The sequence below is a fragment of the Salvelinus namaycush genome, chromosome 37 (assembly GCF_016432855.1).
Source record: "Salvelinus namaycush isolate Seneca chromosome 37, SaNama_1.0, whole genome shotgun sequence".
NCBI classification, from domain to species: domain Eukaryota; kingdom Metazoa; phylum Chordata; class Actinopteri; order Salmoniformes; family Salmonidae; genus Salvelinus; species Salvelinus namaycush.
Window position 1 is genome coordinate 19,239,657 of NC_052343.1, and position 20,343 is coordinate 19,259,999.

Genomic DNA, 20,343 nt, shown 5'->3' on the forward strand with positions numbered 1-20,343 from the left:
TAATTTTTGGTCCCGTTTGACAGCATCAAACCGCCTTTCAAAGCCCACAAACTAGTCAGCTCTACCACCATCTTCTTTGGTCAACGCTAACTGTCATTACCAAATTCCGTGGTAGACTTTGGATCTGATAGGCTAATCTATACATTGCAACATTATTGCAGTCATTCACATTGTACGACCTCTTTAGGGCCCAATTTACTATAGTTCTAGTTCTTCAGTAGCAAGATGATGAAGACAACCAGGCCTATGACTGGGTGAATCTCGAAAGGTCATGTTATAAATTATTATAAACAAGATTATATAACAATGTGCAAACAAACATTTAAGTGGGCCATACTATTATGCAGCCAGGGCATGTCCAATATCTGATGTTTATTTCAATTACAATGGATCTTTTACAAAATATCTGATGCAGAAACATCAACGAAAAAAGTAGAAACAAGACAGGACACCATATACACAATTCCATAAATACATATTTACATACATTATAGTAGTAGTAGTAGTATATAGAATCCAACAGAAATTTGGTCTGGAATTCCAGGTGGAATCTGTCAGCAGCAGAAAATATTTCTATGTGCACCTTTGAAGCCCTATATCATTGGTTACTTCCAAAATGGCACCCTATTCCCATTATAGTTCACACCTTTGACCAGGGACAGGTCAAAAGTAGCATACTATGTAGGGAATAGGGTGCCATTTGGGATGGACACATTTTTCTCCCAGGACACATTTTTCTCCCAGTACCCAATACAGTGCACAATGCAGTTTCCACAGCACATTATGAAACAATGTTTTGCATTGGTTAAGGATTTTTCCCTATGTTACATACAGTCATTCTTTTCATAAACAACACACATTTTTGCATAATATAATGGAAGGAAAAACAAATACCACCAAATACCAGGCACTGTAGGATGGAGGCACTTGTGCACCTACTGTAAGAAGACTGGTTTGGCATGGTGACGTTTGGCACATGAGGGTGGTAGACAGTGGTCCTGTACTGTATGTGTGTGTGAGATGGTGGCAATCAGGGTACTAGTCAGTTTTCAATTCTGTCAATTCAATAACATTATTTAAAATTCAATGAGTTGGAAAATACCCCATTCTTTTCAATTAAGTGTTTTCATTCATGAATTAAAATCAGTTCCTGAATTGACTGAATGGATCCATTCCCAGACCGTGGTGAGAAGAAGGAGCAGTCTCTCTTTATGACTTGGTGGGACTGAGTTCTGGCTGTATGTCTGTCTGCGTGAGCTCTTTCTTCTTCCTCCTCTTCTTTTTGCCTCGGCAGGGCTTGCACAGGCAGCACAGGATGCAGGGTGAAGCCAGCAGGAGGAGAGGAGAGGCCACCAGCACGATGACACTGACGCCAACCAGGATGCCCACCACCTGCCAAGAGGACAGGGTTCACACACACGCATGCACAAACGCGCACACACAGGGTGTTTAGCAGGAGGCCAATAAATGGGAATGTCACATACTTAATGTCAGGCCAATTACTGTTATTTCAGGCATACAAGAAAACTTTATATAGCAAAACACAAATTTCCTGGTTTACTGGGGTGTAAAATGAGAAGAGTCACCTCACCTGTGTTCTGTTCCACATGACGGAGGCTCGGGAGTGGCCCAGCTTGTTCCTGCATGGCCCCTTATCATAGTGCCTCAGAAATATATCACCCTAAACATATAACAGTTATCATAGTGCCTCAGAAATATATCACCTTAACATATAACAACAGTTAGCATAGTGCCTCAGAAATATATCACCTTAACATATAACAACAGTTATCATAGTGCCTCAGGAATATATCACCTTAACATATAACAGTTATCATAGTGCCTCAAAAATATTTCACCTTTAACATAGAGGAATACAGTATCACCATTAACATACAACATGTAGGTTCAGACTTATTGAAGCATTTATCACTGTATGTGGACTTACATCCAGGTTCTGCAGACAGTACCAGCAGAAGGTGTGTTTGCAGCTCTTACACAGCATCTGGGCACAGCCTTGGTTCCTCTCGATGTACACACCACACATGGGGCACTGCTTGATGGGCAGATCAGAGTCACTACATGACCGGCCCCTGGGGACAGGTGGATGAGGGGTGGAGAGGTGGGGGAGATGGGGGGAGAGGTGGTGGGGGAGGTGAGGGAGAGTGCGTTCAGACAGATATGAATAAGAATGTTAATAATGTCTATACATTATAGTGTAAATATAATTATATGGTGTTAGCAGTGTTAAACCATGGGAGCTGAGGCACAGACTGGCATCTTTATTTAGCACTAATGTTAATTGGCGGCTTAACTATGAGGGAACCAGTTGACTGAATACCATGGTAAGAAGGGATTGAATTAACTGCATTGTATTACTAAATGGACCAATATTGTTAATCCCCCACAACAACATCAAACTGGCATTCTGTCTCTCATACTTTGGGGCTCAAATCTAAGATTTTAGAACACTTTCTGGTCTTGTCTGATGTTGTTATACTTTCGTACATTAAATCCATCGACTCAAGGACATTTCCTCCAGTACATGAGGCATTTCGCGTTGTCAAAGCAACAGAAATGGATTCACTGACTGACTCCCCTACTCCTCCCCTTTGACAGGGACACAATGGCATTCCATTATGCTTTACTCCACACCTTCCAATAACAAACACATACACACACACATTGAAGGGTGGAAGGGGTGGAATACTGTATGCAGCATAGAAAGAGAGACACCGACGGAATTTCTGAGGAACACACTGAGCACACTGTCTGTGGCACACCAGAAATGGCCAAAAGGCCAAGACAACTGCCAACTACTGCTTCAATCAGCATTCATCAGTTTTTTTGTGACAATATTTTTTCCACCAAGGTGCCCTGACTGTGACAGACTGACCTGCTCTCTGAGGCAGATGATGATGATGTCATAGGCTGGTGCTCGGTGCAGGCGTGCCCATACTGCCAGGGCCCTCTACAACCAGAGCAGAAGACGGTGTGGCAGGCTGGACAGGGCACGGACGTAGGCTGGCCCTCTGAGCTGGGCCCGATGCTGCAGACAGCCTGGCACTCCAACACCGGACACCATGCTCTACTAGGATCCAGCTGCACCCCTGAAACATAACATACCAATGATGTACATAAACACATATGTGTGTACATATACAGGTAACTGACTAAATAAAGGAAACACTAGTAAACGAGGGATATAAAGTATATTGAAAGCAGGTGCTTCTACACAGGTGTGGTTCCTGAGTTAATTAAGCTCTTAACAATCCATCATGCCTAGTTACCCATTATATTGGCTACCATGGCTCGAAGAGATCTCAGTGACTGAAAGATGGGTCTCAAAGGAGCATAGGGGGTTTGTGAGTATGTGTCTGTCTGTGTGTGTGTGTGCTTCAGTCACCAGATCTCAACCCAATTGAACACTTATGAGAGATTCTGGAGTAGCGCCTGAGACAGTGTTTTCCTCTACCATCAACAAAACACAAAATGATGGAATTTATGGTATGTGGAAGAATGGTGTCGCATCCCTCCAATAGTTCCAGACACTTGTAGAATCTATGCCATGTTCTGGCAGCTCGTGGTGGCCCAACATCCTATTTAGACGCTTTATTTGATTTCGACAGTTACCTGTATGTATGTCTATAGAATTGTTGGGTTCGACATTTTGAACATTGAGATATTAAATAAATGATAGAGAAGAAGCATAGAATCAAAACAGAAAGTTAAGGGTTCTCTGTAGAAAGCCAGAAGGCTTTGGAATGTGTTTGATGGAGAAGAGGAGAGTGACGTGTTGATACAGGAAAGACAGATGGACATCTGTATATTAGATGAAGGAGGGGTTGAGGTCAGGAGGTGAGGACAGATTCTCATCAGGGAGTAATAAATGTTTGGTATCCTGTTACCCTCTTTATTAGCTTCCTGTAGAGCCATAAAATGTAAGGATTGGAGAGAAGGAGGAGTGTCTTAAGTGGGATATAAATATCTGGATGGAACAAATGTTGGGTTGTCTGATTACAGCTGTACAGAACCTTTGGGAAGAATTAAACTTGGTTAAAGCTTTTCTAGTGTCCGTGGGTTATTTTCTCTGAAAAATAAGAACCTAACAGAATGATACCCAAAGCAAGGTATTAGATATAGAGGGTAGAGGATCCTAGATACGGGAGCCTTCAGAAAGTATTCACACCCCTTGACTTTTACTACCTTTTGTTGTGTTACTGCCTGCATTTAACATTTGTTAAATTGAGATTTTGTGTCACTGGCCTCCACACCCCAAAGTAGAATATAAAAAAAGACCAAAAAAATTACAAATTAAGAAAAAATGAAAAGCTGAAATGTCTTGAATCAATAGGTATTCAACCCATTTGTTATGGGAAGTGTAACGGATGTGAAATGGTTAGCTAGTTAGCAGTGGTGCGCGCTAATAGCGTTTCAATCGGTTACGTCACTCGCTTAGAGGCCTTGAATTAGTAGTGGTTCCCCTTGCTCTGCAAGAGCCGCGGCTTTTGACCGTACCCTCGCCCCGACACGGGCGCGAACCAGGGACCCTCTGCACACGTCAACAACAGTCACCCACGAAGCGTCGTTACCCATCGCTCCACAAAAGCCGCGGCCCTTGCAGAGCAAGGGGAAACACTACTTCTAGGTTTCAGAGCAAGTGACGTAACTGATTGAAACGCTATTAGCGCGTACCCGCTAACTAGCTAGCCATTTCACATCCGTTACACAAGCCTAAATGACTTCAGGAGTAAAAATGTGCTTAACAAGTCACATAATAAGTTGCATGGACTCCCTCAGTTGAGCAGTGAAACAGTTACAGTTTAATGGCTGTGATAGGAGAAAACTGAAGATGCATCAACAACATTGTAGCCTGTATAGAATACAAATATTCCAAAACATGCATCCTGTTCGCAATAAGGCACTAAATGTGGCAAAGAAATTAACTTTATGTCCTGAATACAAAGCAGTATGTTAAGGGAAAATCCAACACATCACTGAATACCACTCTTCATATTTTCAAGCATGGTGGTGGCTGCATCATGTTATGGGTATGCTTGTCATCGGCAAGGACTAGGGAGTTTTTTTAGGATAACAATAAACGGAATAGAGCTAAGCACAGGCAAAATCTTAGAGAAAAACCTGGTTCAGTCTGCTTTCCAACAGACACAGAGACAAATTCATCTTTCAGCAGGACAATAACCTAAAACACAAGGCCAAATATACAAATATACACAACATTGGATGTTCCTGAATGGCCTATTAACAGTTTTGACCTAAAACGTCTTGACAATCTATCGCAAGACTTGAAAATTGTTGTCTAGCAATGACCAACAACCAACTTGACAGATATTGAAGAATTTTAAAAAGAATAATGTGCAAATATTGTACAAATATTGTACAATCCAGGTGTGCAAAGCTCTTAGAGACCTACCCAGAAAGACAGCTGTAATCGCTGCCAAAGGTGATTCTAACATGTATTGACTCAGGGGGTTAAATACTTATGAAATCAGGATATATTAGTGTTTTTTATTTTATTTTTTACAAATGTTGGAATGTTTCTTCCGCTTTGACATTACAGAGTATTTTGTGTAGATCGTTGACAAAAATGACAATTAAATCAATTTTAATCCCACCTTGTAAAAAGTCAAGGGGTGTGAATACTTTCTGAAGGCACTGTAGGCCTGCTTATCCTAGATGTGCCAGGGCAGGGGTTTCAGTGGGGTTTATAACTGCTTTCGTAACAAAGGCACATTCCATGTTATCCTTTATCAGGGTAGCACCATGAGAACATATTTTGTGCACTTTGTTCGACTGTTCCTAGATCCAATTTTTATGGTATTTGATTTATGACTGAACGGTGACTAATATTGGTTTCAGTGTGTTGTTGCCTCAAGGCAAACCAACCAACCCCCGATTCCAATTTGTAAATGTCAAACCAGCCGGGACCATTTCTACACTGTTTTCTTCTCTTCAAGCTCTTAGAAATTACTTTTGTCTCTAAACTAAAGCCAACAACAACAAACCATATTTCTTCACCAACAAAAACTGAGGACAAACAGAGCAATAACAACTTCATAATATCCAGTAATTCTTAAACTGCTATTTATAAATCGCCTTATGGTATTCTGGTAGCTTGATGAACCTTCTAGTAGCTACTAAAATTACAAGACCCTTTCAGCTGGACTGGGACGGGAGGGAGTCAAGATAAGGACTAGAGGGAGACCTGAAATAGCCTGGTTGCCATGAGAGCCGTCACCAGTCACCTCCCCAGCATGCTAATGCTAATGAACAGTACCGTACCTCGTTCAAACTCCAGCCGCTGGTACAGCTCAACCTGATCCGCAGAGGCAAAACAGGCTATCTGCAAAACAACACAAAAAAAAACAGAATTGATCATGTCTGTGATTATGTCTTAAAATCAAAGGAGGACCAGCCTGGTCCCAGATCAGTTTGTGCTGTATTGCCAACTTCTATGGTCATTGTTACAAACAGATCTGAGACCAGGCTTCAATGTAATGCATTCCACAGAAATGAAAAGTATTGCATGCTATAGAAATGCAGAATTTAACGCAGGGATAATCATTTCAAGAGAAGAGGTGTTGATTACCAAATTCCCTGACCTGATCGCAACACTACATTGGCCTGTGCTGTAGAGTATTTACCATTTACACCTGACAATGACATTTGGAAGTTCAAGGTGACATGATGTAAGATGTAGAAAGGGTTGGAAAATTCATCTTACCCAACGGTACCCAACCCTACTAGTGGTAACAGGCAAATACATATGAGTGTAATAGCAATGTAGCAGTGTAATAGTCAAATGGTCTAAACATTGATGTGTACCAGTGGTTCTTTGAATGTGTCCAAAATGGCACCCTATTCCCTATATAATTCCCTATGGGGCCTGGTCAAAAGTAGTGCACTATAAAGGGAATAGGGTGTCATTTGAGTCACAGGCACAGTAGAACATCCAGTATAAGCCTAGTACCTCTGAGTGGAGTAGGACTCCTGTCCTCTGACAAGCCATGTCTGGACATGTGACCGGGCTGCCCCCACCCTCCCGGATGGCCAGCTGAACATACTGCTGCAGACACTGAGGGGACAGACAACCAATGACGTAAACACAGACGTGAATAATATGTATGTCTATGGACAAAACCAGCGAGCAGGGTGATGTTCAGCAGCGCACAACATTGTGAAATGTTCCCGAACAAACATGCCTCTCTGTAGCCATGTAGAGTAAGGAATCACGTCAGCTCTGATCATTACATTTTTATCTACAACGTTCCACAACGTTCACCAACTAAAAGTGGCCCTGGATTGATGCTGATGTTGACAGTATCTGAGATATACAGTAACTAGCACTTGAACTAGACTCGTCCCTAAGAAACGATTTGGTGCTAAAGACAAAGCAGCCAAAAAATGCAGTCCTGCGTGTCTGTTCATGCAAAAACCTGCTGTTTTGTTTGTCAGAAGAGTCACACCAAGCCTCACCCAGCTACTGTAGCAACAGCAGAATGCAGAAGGCATGGGGTTTATTGTCAATCAGTGCATAGTACTGGTAAGTGGTAACCAGTGTTGTGTTGACAGTATCTCTCTTTGGCTGTGTTCCAAATGGCATCGTATTCCCTATATAGTGCACTACTTTCCAGGCCCCATAGGGATATACCCTATGTTTGACCTTGGCCTAGCAACTCAGACTGCTGCTCTGAGCGATGCCAGAAGTCAGGCAGAGATTAGCACCAGCCAACCAACCCCACGCCAGGATATCTCACTATCCGTGTCAAGGCACATCATTTCCACCTCAGTGCAGATGGATACAGGCTGACTGAACACCAATCAATAGAAAGTCAGCTAGAGTACTGCCTGCCAGATATAAAAGTGAAAGAGAAACGAAATGCTTTCAGGAAAGCAGTGATTAAATATATATTTTTGATTCGGATAGATATGTCCTGTTATTTGAATGCTGAGTCTTGTTGAATGAAAACAGAGGGAGAATAGAAAATACAGGCATTTCCCTGCCCAGTATCAGATATGAGAAGAGAAGTTATGGCAGGTTCGTGTTGTCTACCTACCAGGGTGCAGAAGACACAGTCACAGGTGTGCAGCGTGCTGGTTGCTGCTGAGGGGTGCTCACTAAGGCACAGCTTGCAGTAGACCACCACATCAGCCTGGGTGGAGGAGGAGGCCACTACAGCCCCGGCCTGGCCCAGAGGCTGGGATGGACTGCTGTTGGCTATGGGGCCCTGACCCTGGCTCTGGCCCCGGGCTGGACTGCTGTTGTTGGCCATGGGGTGAGCAGAGCGGTCAGTCAGCGCTGCCTGGAAGCTTCTCTTAGCCCTTCTGCTGTAGGAAGTGTGGAGGGCTGTGCTCCATGATCTGGAGGATGGTGGAGAACAGAAGACAAGCAGTCAGCTGATAACCTCGCCAGTCCCCACATCATCTAATGGTGTTTAAAACAGCTGATAGCCTCGCCAGTCCCCACATCATCTAATGGTGTTAATAACAGCTGATAGCCTCGCCAGTCCCCACATCATCTAATGGTGTTTAGAACAGCTGATAGCCTGCCAGTCCCCACATCATCTAATGGTGTTTAGAACAGCTGATAGCCTGCCAGTCCCCACATCATCTAATAGTGTTTAGAACAGCTGATAGCCTGCCAGTCCCCACATCATCTAATGGTGTTTAGAACAGCTGATAGCCTCGCCACTCCCCACATCATCTAATGGTGTTTAAAACAGCTGATAGCCTGCCAGTCCCCACATCATCTAGTGGTGTTTAGAACAGCTGATAGCCTGCCAGTCCCCACATCATCTAATGGTGTTTAGAACAGCTGATAGCCTCGCCACATCATCTAATGGTGTTTAAAACAGCTGATAGCCTGCCAGTCCCCACATCATCTAGTGGTGTTTAGAACAGCTGATAGCCTGCCAGTCCCCACATCATCTAATGGTGTTTAAAACAGCTGATAGCCTCGCCAGTCCCCACATCATCTAATGGTGTTTAAAACAGCTGATAGCCTCGCCACATCATCTAATAGTGTTTAGAACAGCTGATAGCCTGCCAGTCCCCACATCATCTAATGGTGTTTAAAACAGCTGATAGCCTCGCCACATCATCTAATAGTGTTTAGAACAGCTGATAGCCTGCCAGTCCCCACATCATCTAATGGTGTTTAAAACAGCTGATAGCCTCGCCACATCATCTAATAGTGTTTAGAACAGCTGATAGCCTGCCAGTCCCCACATCATCTAATAGTGTTTAGAACAGCTGATAGCCTGCCAGTCCCCACATCATCTAATGGTGTTTAAAACAGCTGATAGCCTCGCCAGTCCCCACATCATCTAATGGTGTTTAGAACAGCTGATAGCCTCGCCACTCCCCACACCATCTAATGGTGTTTAGAACAGCTGATAGCCTCGCCAGTCCCCACATCATCTAGTGGTGTTTAGAACAGCTGATAGCCTCGCCAGTCCCCACATCATCTAGTGGTGTTTAGAACAGCTGATAGCCTCGCCAGTCCCCACATCATCTAATGGTGTTTAGAACAGCTGATAGCCTCGCCAGTCCCCACATCATCTAATAGTGTTTAGAACAGCTGATAGCCTCACCAGTCCCCACATCATCTAGTGGTGTTTAGAACAGCTGATAACCTAGCCAGTCCCCACATCATCTAGTGGAGTTTAAAACAGCTGAGAGGATTAGAGACTACTTCCAGGTTGCTTCCCAAATAGTGCACTACTTTAAACCAGAGACATATTTTGGATGCGGCCCCAGACATATAATTATCACTTCCTGTTAATGAACAGAGGAGCCATTACTCCCCCTCCTTCCAGCAGTATTAGTGTGTGTAGCCGTTGGTAACATGGCTGTTGATATCTACGGTACAACACTTCTACACGCAACACAAAATCATGGGTAATATCTTTGCAGTCTTTGCAATAGACGAACAAGAGAAGAGGTGTTATCCCTTTTACCAATAAAATGTGTCTTTCAGGTTTCGCCAGAAGGAAAATATTAATTTCAGAATTCATTGAAGAGCAGGAAACTCGTGGTGCTGCTGCCAATTGACCCGTTTCACATGTTCTGGGCTAATCCAGGCTAGAGAGAGGACAAAGTCTAACTAAGAGGTCTAACTGTAGCTCAGGTCATCTGGTGTTGGGCCCTGTGAAAGAGTACAAACCCAGAGCCAATTTCTCTGCCCTCAAATCCAATGAGGAAAAATAAAGAATTAAGTAGTCAAATAGATTTAGCATTACAGAATGAGTGGCTAAAAAGGTGATGATTATGCATTTGTCCATCTACAGTTTCTCATTCTCCACACAAAGTGCAGTTGCTGTTTAAATTGGCAGGCAAATTTATACCAGCCAAATCAATAGAGCCAACATCACTGTCCTAAATTTACTGTGCTCCTCTATCTAATATTGATTTATGGCACACGTGCAAAACACTGATACTTGCACTTGAATGTGCACATTTTATTTCTGCACTGTCATTCTTTCTCTCTGTCTCATAGGAGTGAAGCCCTTCTGTATTGTGCTGGAGACTGGAGAGCAGGGTGAAGACATCTGACAATGCTGGCTACTTCTGTCAGTCTGTCAGTCTGCCTGCCTGTCTGTCAGTCTGTTAGTCTGTCTGTCCTGCACAGCCATAACAGGAAGGTAGCAGTAACAAACAGACCTGTGGTGCTTTATCAGTTTCCTCTATCTCTCCGCCTGGAAAGTTCCTCACCCTTTTGTTATCTTGATGAAATATTGCAACCTGCAAAATGATACAAATGGAGGAAAGGATCACCAATGTCACTGGAGTGTTTGGATCCAGCCATTGACACAACAATCTGGGGGTCAGCTGGAGTGAACCGCTAGCTTGTAGCATACAACAACAACAAACATGTTTATACCGTCATCATGATGTAGACAAGCTTTGATTAACTAACCATATGGCCTTTGCTTTGACTAACAGCAGCTTTCACATTATAGTGAGTTCTGTTTCTAACCATACTGTAGGCATTCTCCATGGATCAAAATCTAGGTTGAATGCCTGCCAGGGATCAAAGCCTCATTGTCCAGTACACAAGCAGAAATGGAAAACCATCTCAGCTCGGTGAATAGTTGCCATACATACAGAGTGACTGGCTGTGTTCTGTAGGAAGGCGGCAGCTGGGCCTGGGCCTATGCTGCCGGACTTACAATCCTGTGTGTGTGTGTGTGTGTGTGTGTGTGTGTGTGTGTGTGTGTGTGTGTGAGTGAGAGATAGAAAGACATTCATCTTGCTGCAGTTAATGCGGGTCTAAATGTCAAAATGTTTCTACTCAAATTCCTAGTTTTTCCTTTTTTTATTACTGTGTTACTACCAAACACTGTATTTATGTTGTAGTACAAACTACAGTAAATGGGAGTGACAACCTCTTTATGAGGGTATCCCCCTAATAAAGTCTATTCTTCATCCAGAATTCATAGAGGAATAATCTGAAATATACTCATTGTTCGCATGTAGTAGACAGCAGAAGAATACAAGATGAGCCTGACTGACACAATTTCACCTTCCAAGGTTGTAGCTATACTGACATAGGTCCATATTGAAATTCTGCAACATACGCACATTATACCATTCCTTACACTGAAAATGACATTTAAATGTCACACAGATGTCACAATAAATACGGAAACACTAGAAAAAGAGACGGAGGGGGGAAGAGAGAGAGACCTACCTCCTCGGTCAGGTCGCCTACTATGTGTAGCCTACGAGCTGCTTCTGTCCAGATTAACAGCCGCAGTGCTTTTACTACGACACAGACACATCTGTTGATACACAGTCAACTACAAAACACCTCCGCTCGGTCGCCACGATATTCACACAAGCACCACCCATTTACCTCTTCCTTCCAACTGCACTAGACACACCTCCCTGCCTGGCCTACAGTCACCAACGCAATCAGTGTTGGCATGCACAGTCAGTCCAGTGTTTCCAGATAACGAGTGTGTGTGTAATATTGTTCAGCCAACGATGTCCTTGCTGCTTTGCTGCCCTGCCTGCTGCTTGCTTGACCAGGAAGTGGTAGGCTATTGGTGGAATGTCCTCTTGCCTGCCCCTGGCGGCTTGCATAGAATAAAAGCAAAAACCTACAAGCATCTTCCCTCACCTCAGGAGTTCGTCCTTTTTGACTACATAATAATGAATCTTATTGTTACAAATCCACAGAAGCTTCTCTTGTGATATCTCCTGGTCGGGTAGAATATCACAGTAAATTTATTTTTACTTTCGATAATCGGGGTTTGCTCGTCAATAGCTCTCCGACGGAAGGTGCTAGGATGATGAGAGTGACAAATATAGAATTGGATGACGGTAGAGAGCAAGGTACACACTATGTTTTTACCGATAGTCAAACTCTTCCCTTCACAGAGCCGAGAAGGATGCAATATACTGTTTCCTGGTGCTCGGATGGTTTGAGGACCATCATAAAAGTGCAATACCGGATGGTTTAGGGACCATCGTAAAAGTGCAATACCGGTGATTGCATGTGAGCAAAAAAATATATGTTTTTACATTCCAATTCAGGAGGGTTAGCCCTATATGAAGATTACACACACGGCATAGGGACTCCAGTCACTAAAGGGCCAAGCATTTTATTAGTTACCTCTAACTACTAAGGGTACTATGTTTGACCCATTTACAAGGATACTTTTTAAAAGCCTCCTATCTAGGTGAAATGGAGATGTAAAACCACATCATGTGAAGTAACTGACCCCACTCATCCATGCTACATCAATTAGTTCTGATTTTATAGGCATATTTCTTGTGATAGGTCTGACCTTCAATACCTTCCTATCCATACGAGCTACAGATCTACAGACAATGGTGATGAGTTCCTTCACCGCTCTTATCAAAGATATTTTATAAAAAATGTAATTCCTCCCCTTTGATTCTCTAGAAATATTTTTCTTATTACAGCTTTAAATGTTAATTCAATAGCTTCCTATCTACATAACATGTACATCTAAAACCACTTGAGGTTATGTCTCTGACCACATAGTAGTCTACACACATTCGAATTGCAATTTTTATTTACTGATATTACATAAATATCTCCTATGATAGGTCTAATTTTCAATAGTTCACTGTCCATATGAGTTACAGATCAACAGACTCGTGTGTTGGGTTCATTGACCTCTCTTATCAAAGGTACATCTTCATATTTTTTTCCAAAATGGCTCACCTTTGATTTTCTAAAAATATATCACCAAGTACAGCTGTGGTTATTAATTCATGTACAGATCTAATTTGAGGCAAGTCCAACATAACACATCACTGAGTATGTTACATTGGATTTGCCTCAAACAGAACGCTTTGTATTCAGGACATAACGTTAATTTCTTTGACACATTTTTGCAGTTTACTTTAGTGCCTTATTGCAAACATGATGCATGTTTTGGAATATTTGTATTCTGCACAGGCTTCCTTCTTTTCACTCTTTAATTTAGGTTACTATCAGGGAGTAACTATAATATTGTTTATCCATCCTCAGTTTTCTCCTATCACAGCCATTAAACTCTGTAACTGTTTTAAAGTCACCGTTGGCCTCATAGTGAAATCTCTGAGCAGTTTCCTTCCTCTCTGGCAAGTTAGGAAGGATGCCTGTTTATTTGTAGTGACTGGGTATATTGATACACCATCCAACGTGTAATTAATAACTTCACCTGCTCAAAGGGATATTCAATTTCTGATTTTTTTACCCATCTTCCAGTAGATGCCCTTCTTTGCGATGCTAGCTCACTGACCTCCCTACTCCCTAGTAAACACATTAGAATTGCTATTTTTCATTGCACTGATTTTACATGAATATTTCCTGTGATACGTCTACTTCCAATATCTTCCTATCTATATGAGCTACATGTAACGTTCGTCGTATGGAGGAAGGGAGGAGGACCAAGGCGCAGCGTGAAAAGTATCCATTTTAATAGAATACGTTAAACAAACAAAATAACGATAAACGAGAATAACACGAAACGAAACAGTTCTGTCTGGTGCAGACACACAAAGACTGAAAATAACCACCCACAAAACCCAACAGAAAACAGGCTACCTAAATATGGTTCCCAATCAGGGACAACGATAGACAGCTGCCTCTGATTGAGAACCATATCAGGCCAAACAGAAAACCAACACAGAAATAGAAAACATAGATTACCCACCCAACTCACGCCCTGACCACACTAAAACAAACAAAATACAAAAGAACTATGGTCAGAACGTGACACTACAGGTCTACAGACAAGTGTGGTGGGTTCCTTGACCTCTCTTATAAAAGGTACACTTTTATTTTTTTATTCCTCCCCTTTGATTTTCTACAAATATTTATCCTATTACAGCTCTGGTTATTAATTCACGTACAAACCTAATTTTCAATAGCTTCCAGTCCAAATGCCATATACAGTACCAGTCAAAAGTTTGGACACACCTACTCATTGAAGGGTTTTTCTTTATTTGACTATTTTCTACATTGTAGAATAATAGTGAAGACATCAAAACTATGAAATAACACATTTGGAATCATGTAGTTGTAACGGATGTGAAATGGCTAGCTAGTTAGCGGGTACGCGCTAGTAGCGTTTCAATCAGTTACGTCACTTGCTCTGAAACCTAGATGTAGTGTTGCCCCTTGCTCTGCAAGGGCCGCGGCTTTTGTGGAGCGATGGGTAACGACGCTTCGTGGGTGTCAGTTGTTGATGTGTGCAGAGGGTCCCTGGTTCGCGCCCGTGTCGGGGCGAGGGGACGACGTAAAGTTATACTGTTACATTGATGCTGTTGACCCGGATCACTGGTTGCTGCGGAAAAGGAGGAGGTTGAAAGGGGGGTGAGTGTAACGGATGTGAAATGGCTAGCTAGTTAGCGGGTACGCGCTAGTAGCGTTTCAATCAGTTACGTCACTTGCTCTGAAACCTAGATGTAGTGTTGCCCCTTGCTCTGCAAGGGCCGCGGCTTTTGTGGAGCGATGGGTAACGATGCTTCGTGGGTGACTGTTGTTGATGTGTGCAGAGGGTCCCTGGTTCGCGCCCGAGGTCGGGGCGAGGGGACGGTCTAAAGTTATACTGTTACATAGTAATCAAAAAAGTGTTAAACAAATCAAAATATATTTTATATTTGAGATTCTTCAGCCAATAAGTGCTCAGCATATGTGGGAACTCTTTCAAGACTGTTGGAAAAGCATTCCAGGTGAAGCTGGTTGAGAGAATGCCAAGAGTGTGCAAAGCTGTCATCAAGGCAAAGGGTGGCTACTTTGAAGAATCTCAAATATAAAATATATTTGGATTTGTTTAACACTTTTTTGGATACTACATGATTCCATATGTGTTATTTTATAGTTTTGATGTCCACTATTCTACAATATAAAAATAAAGAATAACACTGGAATGAGTAGGTGTGTCCAAACTTTTGACGGTACTATACATCTTAAACCCTCCTCCTTAGTACACCAATGATATGTATTTAAACATTTTTTTTTTCAAATGTTAGAATTTATCTTCCACTTTGACATTACATAGTATTTTGTGTATATCGTTGACAAAAAAATACAATTAAATCAATCTATTGAAAATTAGACTTATCACAGGAAATATTCCTATTAAAATTAATGCAATATAAAATGGCAATGTGTATGTAATTTGGACTGGAAGCTATTGAAAATTAGATCTGTACATTAATTAATAACCACAGCTGTAAAAAGTAATTCACTTTGATAATAGAGGTCAGGGAACACACTGTACTTGTCTGTAGATCTCTTTCACATGTGGAGCGGAAGCCATTAAAAAGGATAATTATGAAATATTAATTTATAAATCAGGGAACTTTAAAATGGGAATTCTAATGGGTGCATCATGGATTAGAGGCAATAGTGACTTTGCCACAAGTGATTTTAGCTCTCTAGGTCATGCAAGTAGACTACAGTAGGTTGCATATGAGTGAGAAAGATCATAGACCTATTTATGTTTTTTGAGCTCACATTTTGACACAAAATCCATTAAAAATAAACAAGATACAATTTTAAAATGTAATTATTGAGTAAACAGTTGGTTTAACAGTTGGTTTAAGATCTTTAGATGATTTAATATTATTTTTTACGTTTCTGTAAACACCAGGTACAGCTGATTGCACTTTTAAGATGGTCCCTCAGCAGCGATTGCAGAATATTCCCCTATTGAAACCAACATAAAGTAACTTTTTTTCCAAAGGAAATGAATGGGGGGGGGGGGGGGGGGAGACCTGTACATTGATCCTTATCCTCATCTGATTCTAGATATATCACCTGAATCATCCTAGGACCTTCTATCTAAGAGGTATTGACGAGAAAACTCTGAATATCAAACCAATATACAAACTGAAACCAAATGTACTGTGGTGATAAACCTTCAGTGCTGCTCAAATGGCTTTTGCAATTATTGGTTTAAGCATAGGATACTCCAGCTATCCTATAAGATTCGAATAATTCAAATGCATTTATAACGTTAACAATACTTTATATCATGGCCAGTTTGCTGCAATTCTTGTAATGTGTTATTATGTTCTTCTTGACAATACAAGCGCAGTTGGTGAATTTATTATGAGGGTGAAGCGAGTGGAAACTCCAAAAAACAGTCTGCGCATGCCCCCAGCATTAGGGACTTTGATTTATTTAAAGTTTTGCTACCGCAGCCTATAAAAATGACCGACAACCGATTGCAGCCCATTTCTCAGTCGAAATGATACACACAAAGTGATGGATGCACTGTTGTAATGTAGCCTATATCGTTCTGTCAAATTAACAATGATGTTACAATGTAACGAAAAACGCGAGATTTTACCTGGTAAGAAATCACTTTCTTCAAATTTTTCGTGGATTGACAGTTTACAATTTTAGATCTGCGTTAACCAAGATTACAATGGGTCTAATCTAAACAAAAAGTGATAGACCTATGATAAGTATGGAAGCAATTGATGAAAAACAAGACAACTCTGTATTAGGCCTACACTATAAACTATACAGTTTGGTGTTAATGTTAAGATCTAAAATGTAATGGAAATGCGTTTGTTAAGAATGTAGGGCAGGCAGGCACGAAATTATGTTATGTTTACAGTAAGAAAGTAGTTTAGATGGGGAACAACCAATGAGAATAACAGGGTCGATGTGAAAATGATATTTTAGCATTAGCCTACACTACACTTCTTTCATCTTTCCATCATATTTTCTTTAATTAAGTAAATGCCATATTATTATCATGTTATAACAACACTGAAATATTTCTGTTATTTTTGCATGGTCTCTCATCCAAGAAAGGAGCTTGCAACTTCATTTACACGCTCTTAGCAAATCTATGTCATGCAGTGTGGTGGAAAGGCTGTGCGTGTACTTGTTGAGCTCCCGGACCATCACAGAGTTGAGAGCCAGGTGATCTGGTCCCAGAGAACAGACATGGAGAAGGCTGCCAAACTGCTGCAGATGATCCTGAAGAAGGGTCGCGATGCGTGTCTGCTCTTTTTCGACTCACTAGAAAAGTGTTGCCAGTGCCCACCACAGTTCGAAAGAGTCACCGGCCTCCCAGGTAAGTCTCTTCAAAAGTATACATTTTTTCATTTGATTAATTGCAAGTAAATTACTTTGTCCTACATGTCTATAGTTTTCGTGTAGTTCTCATCAACATTTAAATATGGTTATGCATAGTCTAGGCATTACGGTGATTTTGTGATTCTAAATTAAATAAAGGTTAAATAATTTTTTTTTAAAAAGATAATGTTATGTGACATTTAGAGAGGTAGGCTAACTTGACCTATATTGCAGCACGTTTTCTTTGTAGTATGTTATATGGTAAGCCAAATTCTACCCCACTTTAACTTTTGAAAGCACTGGAAACCTAGCACCATTTGGTGTCCGATGCAGGTGAGGCCCAAGAATGTTCCATTCCTCATGTAAAATCTTTTTTTTTTAAGATAAAGTGTGGGCTCAAATCTAAATGGTTTCTCCACGTGTTCAAAACTAAAGCTCATAGAGGTTTTTACAGTATGTCATCATCATGACGCAACGGGAATCACCGATACTGTTGTCAACAACAGACTATTTCCCATTTTTCAACCTCTTCCCTTTTTTCTCACACCCCAAACAACAGAGAGGAGGAGGACCAACACTGCCCCAACTTACGTCATCAACATCAGCCATTCCAATTTGAGTAACTGCATCATTGGAGATGGTAACTTTCAAGGTGTGACAACGTGTATACAACAACCTCAGAGCATGGGTTCAGAGGATGCTAGGCATGGTAAGTTACAGTCAAATTCTCATCATTTCATATATTTAAAATTGTGTGTTACAAGATTCAAGCACATTCACAGATACAAGCAAGCGCATATGTATATATTTTTATTATAATTATTCACTTCTCTTTTTGACCTGCACCATTGGCGCTCGGACCTTAAGAATTTACATTTTCCCTTCCCTTTACCTTTCTTTACTGAGTTCAAAGAAGCCATTAGATTCATAACTTTCATGTACTATACTGCATTCCATTCATGTCCCTATTACAGAGACAATGGGAAGCAACACCACCAGTGACCACCAGAGAGCAGTACAGGCCTGTCCAGATCCAGAGCTCCAGAGGAGTGTCCAGGTCTATGGGTCCCAACTGCAATATGTCATCATCGGGGACAACAACAACCTGCAGGCTGAAGACACACCGGAAGAGGAAGAAGGGGAAGAAGAATAACTCATTAATAAAAGTAACTGATTGAATTTGTGTAGTGCTTTTCCAGATGCTCAAAGTGGTTTACATTGTATTGGGGAAACTCCCCTCATACACCACCAACTAGTTTCCATTTAAGTCATTTAGCAGACTCTTTTATCCAGAATGACTTACAGGAGCAATTAGTGTTAAGTGCCTTGATGAAGGGCACATCGGCAGATTTTTCACCTAGTCGTCTCAGAGATTCAAACCAGTGACCTTTCAGTTACTGGCCCAATGTTCTTAACTGCTAGGCTACCTGCCTCTGGAGCCAAACGTTACATGTTCGAATCAGGTGATAGAAAGTTGTTTTTTGTTTTAAGCCTATGCCAAACCTTAACACTTACCTTAACCATTCAGAGTTAATGCCTAACCTTAAGATTTCAGAGTTAAAGCCTACACTTAACTCTAACCTTAAAAGTTTGGAGGTAATGCCTAAACTTAACCCTAACCTTAAAAATGTGGAGTTAATGCCTAAACTTTAATGCCTAAACTAGTTGTGTGGCACTGCATCAGTATCCTACAGAGCCATACATATATGGCTCTTCTATCCTAGATGCCATCTCCTGCTGTTGTGCCCTTGAGCAAGCTACTGCACCACGGTCGACCGTGGCTCTCAATCCCCATAAGTGATATGGGGACAAAATGTATGGCCATTGGCTACATTGTGTTCCTTGCTGTGTCGATGAACTTGATTTCTGGGGAATGTATATGTATTGTAAATTGCAGTGTATTGTTTGGATATTATAACTTAACCCTACATAATCAAAGAATGAACCATATTTTTGGTCTGTAGACTTATGGAATAAGTATTGAATCATACGGTACCTACATTACGTTCTGTGAACCCAATGTATAATGACCGCACTGACCACTGCTACTGATAAAGTGCATTTTATTTATTTTAAGTATTTACTGCTGTAACAAATGAAAAGGTGCTGTTTTACTTTGAATGTATTCTTAATGTATTCATTTGAATGAATGTGTTAGTGTCACACCCTGGCCTTAGTTATCTTTGTTTTCATTATTATTTTAGTTAGGTCAGGGTGTGACATGGTGAATGTATGTGTTTTTGTAGTGTCTAGGGTGGTTGTAATGTTAGGGGGTTTATTAGAGTAGTTGGGTTTATGTTTAGTATAGAAGTCTAGCTGTGTCTATGGTTGCCTGAAGGGTTCTCAATCAGAGACAGATGTCATTAATTGTCTCTGATTGGGAGCCATATTTAAGGCAGCCATAGGCACTAGGGTTTTGTGGGTAATTGTCTGTGTCTATGTGTAGTGTTTGTGTCAGCACTATCTAGATTTATAGCTTCACGGTCGTCTGTTTGTTGTTTTGTTTCGTTTTCCTTCTGAAAATAAAGAGAAGATGTATTTTTCACGCGCTGCGCCTTGGTCCTCTCTCTCTCCTAAAGACGATCGTGACAGAATTACCCACCAAACCCGGATCAAGCAGCGTGACAAGCGGCAACAGGATCAAGGCATCAAGGATTCATGGACATGGGAGGAGATATTAGATGGAAAGGGACCTTGGGCACAACCGGGAGAATATCGCCTCCCTCGTGAAGAGCTGGAGGCAGCGAAAGCCGAGAGGAGGC

General features: G+C 41.4%; 1 protein-coding gene across 5 annotated transcripts; it reads right to left on the bottom strand.

Moving 5' to 3' along the window:
• Positions 1–337: 337 nt before the first annotated feature.
• On the bottom strand, positions 338–12,246 carry LOC120031228 (E3 ubiquitin-protein ligase RNF144B-like). Of its 5 annotated transcripts, XM_038976886.1 has the most exons (9): positions 11,714–11,861; positions 10,684–10,764; positions 8,079–8,382; positions 6,992–7,096; positions 6,304–6,364; positions 2,897–3,110; positions 1,949–2,093; positions 1,592–1,681; positions 338–1,392 (listed from the first exon to the last, which is right to left on the bottom strand). In XM_038976886.1, exons 3-9 carry the CDS (start codon positions 8,292–8,294, stop codon positions 1,210–1,212), a joined length of 1,014 nt encoding a protein of 337 aa, XP_038832814.1. In that variant the 5' UTR covers positions 8,295–8,382; positions 10,684–10,764; positions 11,714–11,861; the 3' UTR covers positions 338–1,209. The 5 variants fall into 5 exon arrangements, with proteins under 5 accessions (XP_038832814.1, XP_038832817.1, XP_038832815.1 ...); XM_038976889.1 differs by lacking the exons at positions 10,684–10,764; positions 11,714–11,861 and adding an exon at positions 12,146–12,246; XM_038976887.1 differs by lacking the exons at positions 10,684–10,764; positions 11,714–11,861 and adding an exon at positions 11,879–11,967.
• Positions 12,247–20,343: the final 8,097 nt, after the last annotated feature.